We start from the raw sequence: 12,526 nt of genomic DNA on the forward strand, positions 1-12,526 counted from the left end.
AACATATTGGGAACTACTTATTTCAAATTTTCCAATGGCCGTAGTAAGAAAGTAAAACAGGAGCTTTTACTCTGGAGAGAGAGCTCAGTAGTTAAGAGTGTTTGCTATTCTTCCAGCGGACCAGAGTTTAATTCCCAATGCTCATGTCAAGTGACTTACAACCCTCTGTAACTTCAGCTCCTGGGGACCCAACAACCCCTTCTGGCCTCCACAGAGACCTATGCCATATGGCATACATTCACACAAACAAACACACATATGAACATAAATCAAAATTTTAAAAATATCTTCAAAGTAAAACAGAAAGGTGAAAATATTTTACTAATCCATTTTAATTAACACAATCTACCCCCCAAATTATCATTTCAATATATAATATAAAAAAAATTACTAAGGTTCTTTAAATACTTTTTCAGACTGTTTTTAAAACTGTGTGTATTTTACATCTGAAGCATCAGCCTGAACATGGGTTCAGTATTCACACACAGTTAGCGACCACCACACTGGATACAGCAGCATTAAAACCTGGGGTTGGGAACAGGGGTGACAGGCTGTGCTATACACACTTCACATTCACTGTCTTACCTTCTTAGACTAGAAACAATCCTGGAAGGTGCATGCTCTAAGGAGGCCCCTGTCTTACAAATGTCAACCGGATGATTACTAGAATTGCCATGTTGGTTGAAAAAGGAATAAAATAGGTATTAATTCCAGTGGGGGAAATCCTAACAAGAAACAGCAAATAGATACAGCAACCCAGGGAGAAGAACAGCCCATGGTAAGGCCTGTGCAAATAAGTAGCAGAATATTTGTCGGTAGCCTGGCTCTGCTGGAGTTTACATGTTAAAAGAAGTATAGCCAACAGTACTAGAAAACTGTACATGAAGGTGGGAGAGGTGGCTGGTCGGGTAAGGGCCCTTAGTACCAAGGCTAACAACCTCATCTCCAGAAGCCATAGAGTAGAAAGGACTCCTAGGGTTGCTCTCTGACTGCTTGTATGCACTTGTGAACACCCTCACACTAAGTGAGTGAAGATGAAAGTAAGAGTTGGCTCATCGTAAGCCGAAGGGAATTTATGAGCATTACCTTAATTCTTTCTTTAAAAGAATCAAAGAACATGTTTAATGCAGTACCTGCAGCTTCAGCAAGAACAGCAAAATGACTGTCTGACCATACCAAGTTGCCTGGCCTGATCTTCTCATCTTTAATGGATACAATCTATAGCTTATAAGCTTAGACTAAAGCAAAATTGTTTATGTAAACACTAGATATTCAATAAGTGGTGAGGATGGTGATATTGGCAAAAGATATACTTACACAGAACTAGACAGACTGGGCTTGAGGCTTTCCTAACATACACAAGGAAAACATATTCAACTACTGTAAATAAGATTTTAGGTAGTAACATGAATTGAGTACACCTGGCCCTTTATGTCCACAAAGTCAACCAACAATTCACATTATATTGGACATTATAAGTAACATAGAGACGGTTTAAAGAACACAGGAGCATGTGTATGCAAATGCCATGCCATCTTATGGAATGGAGTTGAGTGCTCCTGCACTGGGGGAAGGGTGAAACCAGCTGCCCACAAATAACAAGATGATTACATTACACTCTGGAAGAAATGGAAGAACAGTATCTTCCTGGAAAGGAAACCTTTTAAAAATTCAGACTTTCGTTGGATGTTAGATTATTCAGGATGCACCCTTTGTACAGAGCTTGGCCTAGGTTGATACAAGCCGTTCCCCCCACTCCCCTTTCCTTTATCTATGCCCTAGATCAGTGGTTCTCAACCTGACCCCTTTGAGGCCAAACGATCCTTTCACAGGGGCCACATATCATAGCCTATATATACTTACATTATGATTCATAACATTAGCAAAGTTACAGTTATGAAGCAGCAATGGAAACAATTTTATGGTTGGGGTCAGCACATGAAGAACTTTAAAGGGTTGTGGCATTAGCAAAGTTGAGAACCACTGCCCTGGATGTTTCCCTTGCCTGTCGTCTTTTATTCGTTCTTTACAAACAAGCAGTTTTTATCCGCAGAGTTCTCAGACCCCAAAGGGAATGATTTCCAGCCTCACTGCCTTTGATCTCCAAGGACAGAGTATGACTTGGGGCAGGGAAGCTCACAGCAGAAACAGACTGCTTGAATCTGCACGCTGCTCCCCAGTCACACACCTGCTCAGGAGCCAGCACTCATAGCTTGCTGACAGCTAACAGGCACCAGGGATGTGCTTGCTAGTGATGCCCAGTTAATGGCTAACTGTGAAGAGTCAGTTGCAGATGCTAGCCATGGATTGGCCAGCTCTGCAAAGTGTGTCCTCTTAGCCCAGGAGGCATTGGAGGAATCGGTTGCTGCTACAGCAACTGCTCGGAGCCCTAATTTGCCCTGAACTCCCACTGGCTTCAAAAGGAGTTCTAAGTGCTAAGCAGAATGTTATAGAGCCAAAGGAAAGGGGGTGGGGGTAGAGGTGCGGACTCTGATCACCTGGAACAATTCGGTGAGCCCCAGCCCTAGTAACAGCTTTGAAGATCAACTGACAGACAGCAGGGCCTTGAGTAAGAGGAAGATATGCCAGAGATGAAACAATCATCCGTGCCTGTGTTTCCCCAGCAAACATTTAATCGCTGCGTCCCATGGGCCAAGTAGGAAGTAGGTTGCTAAGCGTCCAGTTCTAGATAGCCGATCACACAGCCCCGTGAGTAACTTGGGAAAACTAACAGATGTGAGTAGGGGTTTATACTGTATAGGACACGCTAGCCAGCCTCAAGTTCAGGGTAGGCCTTACGAAGAAAGCAGGGGCATTGGGAACCTCAAAGGACAAAATGCTAAAGGGGCAACGAAAAAAATGAGAGCAAAAGAGCATTCCAGGCAAAGGGTTCCTGGAGGAAAAATTGGTTATAATGTTTAGAGATAGGGAAATTAACAAACCAGTGTTCCTGAAGCGTGAAAGTCAAGGCAGGGAGCCTTGAAGCTAGAACAGCAGAATCAAATTTAAGATTTGCCAGGGTGAGAAGTGCATGCCATCTTAAAGGAAAGCCATCTGGTTAGGCACAAGCTAAAGTCAGGAAGCAATGTTATAAAAGAAAAGCTGCAGCTAGGAATAAGGGCTCTGGATTAAGGGAGGGGCAGCCCAAGCAAAAAAGTTGAAAAACCAGTGATTCTAGAGCGTTCCTGAGGGCTGAATGAGGACAGGGACAACAGAGGAGAGATGACCCAGAGCAGTGAGCCTCATGTCTACCTGGTAAAAATGATGTGCAGCAATGAAATGATACACTGCCACAACACCCAAGAAACTAAAATTCATGTGCATGCAAAAAAAGTGAAAGAAATAAAATACAAAAGATGACACTTTATTCTATTTAAATGAAATGTTCAGGAAAACAGATCTACAAACAAATAGCAAGGATTGCCTAGGGCTGAAGTAGGTATCAATTAATGCCTGTCTTAAGGGATTTTATCACGGTGATGGGAATGTTCTACTAAACTGAATTTAAAATGGCAATGGTTACATACTAAAATTACTGAGGGCCGGCAAACTTTTTTTAAAGGTAGTTAAAGTACACTTAAAGACATTAAATTCTTTTTGATCTGTAATTTCTACTTCAATAAGGCTCTCCCCACTCCCCTTAAAAAGATAGTTTTAGTTCCCAGGCTGGAAATGTAGAGTGCTTGGCTAACATTCATGAAGCCCTGAGTTTAAGCCTCAGCACCACCTAAACCTGGGATGGTAGCACAAGCCTCTAATCCCAGGACTCAGGAGGCAGAAGCAGTATTAGAAGATCAAGGTCATCCTTGAGCTATATATAATGTTCAAGGCCAGGTTGGACAAGAAAAAAAAAAAAGTTAATCGAATAAGTACAGAGAAGCGAGAAGCACATATCTCAAGCCAAGATCTTCCAACTTAAAAAAAAAAAAAAATTGTGAGGCCAAGAAAGGATGCTTCATAAACCCACCAGGTAACTCTCTATTGCATGCTTAAGTATAAGAGCCAGTAGATTAGAAAAACAGGACCAACGAGACCTGGAATTTAAAAGGGAAGGTGGAATCAGAAAAGACAAGCCCTACAGATCCCAGATGTCTAGACTGAGAGGCAAAGACACCGACACTGAGCCAAATGAGACTGGCGAAGCAAGGCCAAGGCCGGGTCAGATGCTTAGTTCAGGAAGGTCCAGTGCACATCCATGCTCAAGTGTTCACTGTAACCAGGAGGCCCCTGGGGGCCTTGGCTTCCAGAACAAGGTAAAAAGGGCCCTAGACTATTCTGAGGGGAGTACAGCTGCCTAAAATGGCATTTCAGAACTTACAGAAGTTGGAGAAGTGTCTAGGTAAGTATGGAGTCAGAGGCTATTTCTGAGTGAAAAAGAACTGAGAATTCTTTGCTGACAAAGAAAAATAAGAAACAAAACTTTTAGGGCACAGAAGAATGAATGTTTAATTAATCCAAATGGGGGGGGGGGGGCGGGAAGGTGGATCTAGGGCAGTTTAGCCAAAACAGCATCCATCTTCTGCAACTGGACAGTATCATTATGAGTACTAAGTAGGTAAAAAAAAAAAAAAAAAAAAAAAAAATGAGGAACATCTACCTAGTATTTAATACCTCATATAAAGTTCAAGGGAAGGTCATCTGCTGAGAGTGAATGCAAGGCTTTAAGGTAGAGACCCTGCCAACATGGTTGCCCATGTCTGTACTTCAAGCACTCACAAGGCAAAGGAAAGAAAATCAGTTCAAGGGCATACTTGCTACATAGCAAGTTGGCCTAGTTACATGAGACCCTGTCTCAAAAAAAAAAAACAAAAAAACAAAACCCTTATGTCACTGAGGAAAAGATGATGATCAAGGGCCAAAGAGAGGTTTGTGAGGCTGGCTAAGGCAAGGTGGCAAAGAAGAGAGATATATGAGGTACCAGACCATGAGATTCTATGATTCTCTCCAATATACTACACAACCCCCAAGCAGAAAACATGGGTTCAGTTTTGATGGGATTTTCTAAAGCAGAGAACAATTGGGGCTTTGAGAGTTGGGAAAAAATTTTGAGATAATCAATACAAAAGGTTGGCAGATGAAGAAAAGTGATAGCTTGTATAAGACAGCAAGGAAGCCTAGCAGAACAAGACTCCAGACATTGTTAGTTGGTGAGCAGTGTGAATATTTTCAGGAACAATACTCTGGTAGCTGGAGCAAAAGACAAAAGCTAGAAAGCCACAAACCTATTTAAATGCATGCATTGCATTAAACTTCTGAACTAGGGGGCGCTGCTCCAGATTTTAATCCCAGACAACAGTGTATCCTCCATCCTCCACAAACATAACTGCAGCTGATGCTTATTAGTGCATCGATAATCCTGACCAGTGCTTTGCTCTTTACAGCATGGTGCCTGAGAAATGAGGGTGTGAGCTCTGTGCTCCTGGGATCATCCACCCCTGAGCAACTCATTGAAAACCTTGGTGCCATCCAGGCAAGTACTGCGGCCCCTTCTGGCAACTCCAGGGAGTGTTGCAGCGTGTTTCAGGCAGCCCAAGCACGGCAGCGCAAAACCAAGAAGCGGCAGCACACGCACACAATGCGCGAGTCCTGGGCTATCCTCGGCTTATTTAGCATAAAGGTTTTCTCAAGTTCTAGTGGTTCATTCTGTGTGGGGCAGGGTAGGTCTAATCATAAAAGCATGCTTAACTGCCTGCTTGAGATGTAAGTTACAGGACAATATACACATCATACATGTGAATTTGTTCTTTCCACAAATTGCCAATATACCATGCCCAGTGCCTCCTTATCAACCATCTAACAGCATCCTCTGACGGCCAGTCAGGGTAAGATGTCCCTGATGCCTGTCCCTTCTGCCTGAAGGTCAGAGACTAAGGCGTTCATCTCCACTGACCCATGTCCTACTATGTGGTTATTACTCCAAAAATAACTGGAGAATAAATTCCTGTTTGAAATTTTCAGGATCAAACTCCCTGAAAGAAGATCCAAGAAGCCCATTCTACACCAAGGCCTTGTCCCCAAGAGATGGCCCAGAAGGCCAGGTGCTGGACTGAAGTTGCAGCAGCACTTGGGGAATACGTGGAAGCAGGAGGGAGGAGGGGCAGATGCTCACAGGCATCTAAAGAAAGGGCCTGGGCAAGCAGTCTGTTGAATCACCTTTCTTCACCGCTGAACATCTGTCCTGAGCCTGCCCCTCCCAGTTCTGAGTCCTAGGATGAGCCTCCCACTGTTTGGCCGGAGCCTACTGAAACAAGCAAAGGTGTTTCCCTCTTGCCCACTGGGAACAGACTGTCACTGTTTCTCTTCTATCCATCTATTCCTAAAACAAGCCTTTCCCAAAATCAGACACACGAGGGTGGATACATGAGTATTTAAAAACCCCCTTTTTGAAACAGACCAGAGTGGTGGTGCACCCCTTTAATGCCAGCACTCGGGAGTGAGAGGCAGTTGAATCTCTGTGAATTGAAGGCCAGCCTGGCCTACAGATTGAGTTTCATGACAGCTGGGGCTACACAGAGAAACCCTTTTTTCCTTTTTTTCTCAAAGAAAAGAAGAAACAGAGCAGAATACACCAGGGAGAAAGTTGGTACAGACTGCCTGCCTGGGCACCTTTCTCAGATCCAGGCAGTGGGGCAATCCTCTCCACCTGTTTCTAAACCCTACCCAGCTAGAGTTCCTCCTGGATACTGTGGGGTCTGACCCTTCCCCGGGAATGTCCCCTCTAACGAACCACACCATATTCTCTCCTATCAGTTATGCGCTGGGAAAGGATAAGGTTTACTCTGTAATGACGGGGTAGGGGCTCAGCTTGTACCCAGAATTTAAGTTCAATCCAGTAATTTCAGTTCCACTCATTTATGAAGTACTTACTGAACCCAGCACCAAGCTAGACAGTTGTGTTACTGTGATGTGTAAGAGCAAGATGCTGTCCTTAAACGGCTAGTGTAGTAGGAAAGCACGAATTAAGATATCTATGCTCTAAAGCTAGTCTGTGAGAGCTCCCTATGTGCCAGGTACTGACCACACCACTGGACATAAGATATTCCTAATCTTCTCTACTAAGATACTGACAAAAATGTACAAAATTTCAGATTATTAAAGGGTTAAACAAACAAAATATTGTACTAGAGAGCAATTGAGAAATGGCAATTGACATAGTATCTTTGCAAAAGCCCCCTCCCTGTAGGATGTTTATTCCCCTTCCCACAGCATAAGAGAAACCCAGGAGTGTATTCCAGGAACAAGAAAGGGCAGTGCAGAGGACCTAAGTTGGGAGGGAGCATGGCTTATGCCAGACTATCATTTACCTTACTGGTAAGGAGTCCTTTACAGGATTAGGAGGGCAGCTATGCTTCTAGCTGAATGTTAAAGATCCCTGAGGCGGCCCCAAGGAAAGCAGAATGCAGGTGTGGTCATCACCTCGGCAATGAAGTGGACTGGATGGATCTGCTGATTCGGAAAGAACAGATAAAAATCTTGGCAGGAAGAGAAATGCAGGATTCTCATCACGCTAGCACTATGATCCCCAATCTCAGGGGAAGCCACGTTGACTGCCAGGGGCAGGCATGAAGCAGCAGCCCTGGACCTGAGTTGCCAGAGCTGCAGGACCCTACTAGGTGGTGAGGAAAAGGATACTTTAATTCCCAAAGCTTTTCCTCCCTAACAAAACTCTGGCCAAAAGCAAGTTGAGACTTCGACTCTCAAAATGCAAAGGAAAGGGGTGTTACCGAGACAGAGTCATAGCTAGAACAACGGCTTCCTAAACTTCACCCCAGGCACCAGCATGGAACAGTCTAGACATGATGTGATGGAAGCCTTGGACATTGTAAAAATTAGACGAGATATCAATCTGGAGAGGCCAAAACTGATGGCACCAGCTGCAAAATGCACAGAAAATGTGGCGTGCTGGCCACCATAAGGAAAGTTCAAGGGATTGTAAAAGTATGAGCAATGAAATATGCCTGTGGCATAGGGGTGAACATATTCCTGTATACATGTGTGCACGTGTATCCAGGCATGCCTGTCTTTACAGTGATTTCACGTGAAATTCTAAAAGTATTGCTCCTTTAAAATACACTGGTCTTCTAACACTACACACGTCTTCTTATTTACTCAAGTGCTTTTGTTTCCACTGTTTTTAGCTGATAGGTATTTTGACATAGTGAAGGTCTGTCATCTCACATGGCTAGCCCACTGTTTTTTTCTCCCGCCAAAGCCAGTTTCCAAACTCCAGTCTCATTAAGTCCCCACGTAACCTTAGCTATTTAGAACCTAAGACTCTCCTGGGCTGATGAGAAACAAAACTCATCCTTTAGCTTCAGGTAGGAAAAAACGATAACCAGACCCGCAAGTTTTCCAGACAGAGGAGCCTCACTATTGTGCCAAACCCTCAGGCTGCTAAGTACAGCCCTGGGGTAGAGACGAGGTCACCTTGGCCAGCAGGACTATACCAAAGGGTGGGGCCCAAACCTCGGAACTGGTCATCCTAACTGCATCTCACCCATCTCTACACAGGATCAGACTATTCCAGAGAGAAAGCTGGTCTTTGTCCCTTGTCTCATGGTATAATGTGTACCCTTGGTTTACTTCTTGTAATAAACGCTGGTCCTGAACGAACAGCTGCCTGTATATCAGTCAATTCCACACAAAGGGCCCCACACACAACTCATCCTAGTTCACACTCACTCTCCAGACTTCCCCTTTCCCACTCCACTGTCACTAGCCTTGTGAAGTCCTTTACAGTCCCTGACTTAGGCTGTGATGTTTTAACATGATACCTTTTGGCCGCCTCCAACTTACCCTTCAACTTTGGATCAAGTCCTCAGAGCAGTTCTCAACCTGTGGTTATGACCCCAAAGGGGTCTCATATCAGATCTCCTGCATATTGGATATTTACATTATGATTTGTAACAGTAGCAAGATTTACAGTTATGAAGCAGCAACAAAAATAACTTTATGGTTGGAGGAACACAACATGAGGAACTGTGTTAAAGGGTTGTGGTACTAGGAAGGTTGAGAACCACTGCCTCAGAGGATTGCCACAATCTACAGAATGAAATCCTAATTCTTAGAAAGCACCACTCATGTCCCTACACCTTCCAGCTTCTTTTCCTTTATCCCTACCATCTCCATTAGTCTGTCCCAGGTATTACCCCATTTCACTGTTCATGTACATGCTGTTCTATCTGGGAGGCCTTTACCAGTTCTAAGGAACCACTGCAAAGTTTATTCCCAGTCTAGATCAATGCTATCACTGCTGCAGCTTCTAACAACAGGAGGCTATTTGTCCAAATTTGTGTGTGTGTGTGTGTGTGTGTGTGTGTGTGTGTGTGTGTGCGCGCGCGCATGCGCGTGTGCATACACTGAAGTATATAATGTTCCTAGGATTTGAAAGACTAAGCACTACCCCAAAAGTACCTTATTTTTCTCCACGAATTTCACAATAAAATGATAGATATTAAGTAAAAGTGTTAGCAGGCTACAATGTTATAAAAATATAGTAATTTATACTATTTTAAAGACAGCTAGCTTACCTGCTAGAAAAATTAATTACTGCCACTGAATTTCCACTAGAGAGAGCTACTCTGTATGGCTGAGATTTGACTTATGTCTTCATTTCTTTAGTCAACAAACACAATCCCTGACTTGAAGCTTGTCCAGTGTGAGGAATGGGGGGTGGGGGACCTTCATTCAGCTATGGCTGGCAAACATATAGCCAAGTATAAATGCCTGCTTAATGTTGAATGCACAGGACAAATGCTCAACACTAACAGCATCCTTTGTGCTTCTCCTCAGGTCCTCCCTAAGATGACATCACATGTGGTAAATGAGATTGACAACATACTGCGCAACAAGCCCTACAGCAAAAAGGACTACAGATCATAGGCAGTGCATGAGCCACAGAAGCTGCAGGGGTAAAATCATGTGGGTGGGCAGTGCAGAGCGACCTTACTAGCCACTCTTTCCCATCTCTTAGCAGCTGCTCAACCTCTAGTGTCCCAGGGTTCTCTGAGGTTTCTGCTGTTGCAACCACTGTGCACCCTGAGTTCTGAACACATCTGAAAATTCACAACCCAGAAAATTCATTCTATTTTCTTATCTTGGACTGGTTCCCTATCCTTGCGTTGCTGTGTACCTCATGTTTCTGCAATGAAAGGAATACTGGGGTAGGGGAATCTACTATCTTCAGAAGAAGGCTGTACATATATATTTTTTTCAAAAGAGCAAAATTCACAAGATATAGTATGTGAACTACATAGGAAATAGGATATCCTCGCTCTTTGGTCTTGCTCGGGAGAACAAACAGAACTAATTTACTTTTCTTTTTTTCACATTTCATATTCATACTAACAAGTTTTATGTCACCTGTCATTCAATACAAAAATTTCTAGGTATTTGCTTTCACTATCTTTGAAGTTCTTTGTTGTTGTTTGGCCCTGTACCATCTAGCTGGAGTGCCTCTCAGGATTCTAATGTGTCCATTCATATAAAGGTATGAATACCCCTATCTTTACTAGATACATTAATGGCTAATTTATAAATGGGTTACAATGCTATGGAAACAGCTTTAAAGAAAAATGTTAAGCATTCATTTTTTTTTTTTACATTCTATTTAAACCTGCCTATACTTTCAATTGCTTATAGGCACAATTCTGCAATTTTAAATATCTGAGCTTTAGAATTATACCCATGCTCAGTTTTGTAATTAAACCTATAAATACCTGGAAAGGCAAGTACTCAGTTTACCACTGGGACAATATAATATAATGCTTGGTATTTTCTGAGAAGTTATTAACATGGAAACAAATCCTAGGTAACATGAAAGAAAAAAGTCTCATTCCTCAGCATATGCTGGATGAATTAACTTGCCCAAAGAAGAAGCAAACTTTTAAAAAAGCTCCTTATTCTAACTGTATCACACACTACAATATATGCATGAAAGCTCTTTGCATGCAATAAACGGGCTTAGCTTTGTGCTCAGAATCTTGAGATGCACCCAGCCCTGCCTCTAAGCTACTCCCCCTCACTGTATCCCACTTGAGAAAAATTCTAAGACTATACTGTGTGTTATATCTGTAAATAAGGAGAAAACACAAGGTGTTTTTTTTCTTTCTTTTCTGTAAAGGTGGGGTCATTTTCTATCTGTCCATCTGTAGATGGAAAAAAAAAATCTACTTTACCTAGCTAGCAAGTTCTCCATCACTTTCAGATTTACACAAGAAATATATGAACTTAAAATCATTTTCAGATATGTGTAACATGGTTAAGTTCTAAATCTTAAACTATCAGTGAAAGATATCAACAAATATGATTGTTACTACCTACAGCCTAGCAGGCAATTGAAAAGTTTCACCAATGAGTATCTGATTAATGATGGAGCTATTCACTGTAAATGATCCAGCTATTCACTGTAAATTTAATCCTCTGAACTACTGTATGTATAAATGAGTGAAGTGCTGTCTAAAAAAAAAAAATCAATTCATTTGCTTCAGAGTAATAAAGGCATCTGTGAAATCCCATAATAGATCTTGGGGTCTATCATTATAAGGCTTAAGATATATACATTTTCTCATCTATAAAATAAAAATAACATGTCACCATGAAATAAACAATAATCACCTAAGTAAATTACAACAGCTGCATTGCATTAATTGCTTAACAGAAGTCACAACAGCCAAAACAGACTGAAGCAAGGAGAGGTGGTACACACCCATACTCTCAGTTCTGAGCCAGCAGAATACACAGGATCAAGAGTCCAGTTTGAGATACAATACAGCCCCTCTCAACCACCACCATCCCCACCAAAGAAAAAGAAAAAACAGACTGAGATATGCATTGTAAGCTTTGAGTGCTGGCACACACCTGTAATCACAGCACTTGAGAAACTGAAGCAGGGGGATCGAAGTTTGGGGCCAGCCTGACTGTACTTACAAGACAACTCCAAAAAATATTTTGCAAACTCTTTCTTCCTTTCCAGTGGGTTTTGGAAAACTTCACAATACGTTTGAAGCTTCTCAAGCCCACTTGAAAGAACCTGCAAACTCAAAAAGAAATATAAGCAATACTGGTTATCTGTGGGACGAGCTACTTTACACATACCTAAATCAAGTAACACATTTCATTTTCACCCTTATAAAAGAAAGGTTCCATGTACTAAGTTTCTTTTCAGAACTCCTTGTCAGAGAACATACTGCCAGAGTCATGGGAAGCAGTTGTAGCTACTCTGAAGTCTCAAGCATGACAAATACAAACTACAAACTGTGCCTGGATTCAGGAACTTCAGTCTACTTCGCAGACTGTCAAGTATCATTCAAGCACACAGCAATAGCACTGCTTCCATGAAACTAACCTGAAAAGCCACCTATTTGTATAACAAGGAACTCAAGTCAGGACAGATCAAGAAACTTGCCCAAACACATGGCTAGTGATTTACAGAGCCAGGGCTACAAGGCACATACCTTGTACTCTAGTCCATCGCTCCTTTAGACATTTGTGTTTGTTTTGCTTTATACGGCTTAGTTTTAGAAGT

The 12,526-nt window shown here is 42.4% G+C and overlaps 1 protein-coding gene across 3 annotated transcripts in view; it reads left to right on the forward strand.

Annotated features, from left to right (window-relative positions):
- The window catches only part of Kcnab1 (potassium voltage-gated channel subfamily A regulatory beta subunit 1), a 377,926-nt gene extending 366,379 nt beyond the window's left edge, over positions 1–11,547 (forward strand). For all 3 annotated transcript variants that reach the window (XM_060378390.1, XM_060378391.1, XM_060378392.1), the window contains exons 13-14: positions 5,382–5,470; positions 9,793–11,547. In XM_060378390.1, coding sequence (XP_060234373.1) covers positions 5,382–5,470; positions 9,793–9,882 — 179 coding nt within the window. In that variant the 3' untranslated portion in view covers positions 9,883–11,547. The remainder of the gene's footprint in view (positions 1–5,381; positions 5,471–9,792) is intronic.
- The last annotated feature ends 979 nt before the right edge of the window (positions 11,548–12,526 follow it).

Source organism: Meriones unguiculatus, chromosome 2 (genome assembly GCF_030254825.1).
Source record: "Meriones unguiculatus strain TT.TT164.6M chromosome 2, Bangor_MerUng_6.1, whole genome shotgun sequence".
Lineage (NCBI taxonomy): Eukaryota > Metazoa > Chordata > Mammalia > Rodentia > Muridae > Meriones > Meriones unguiculatus.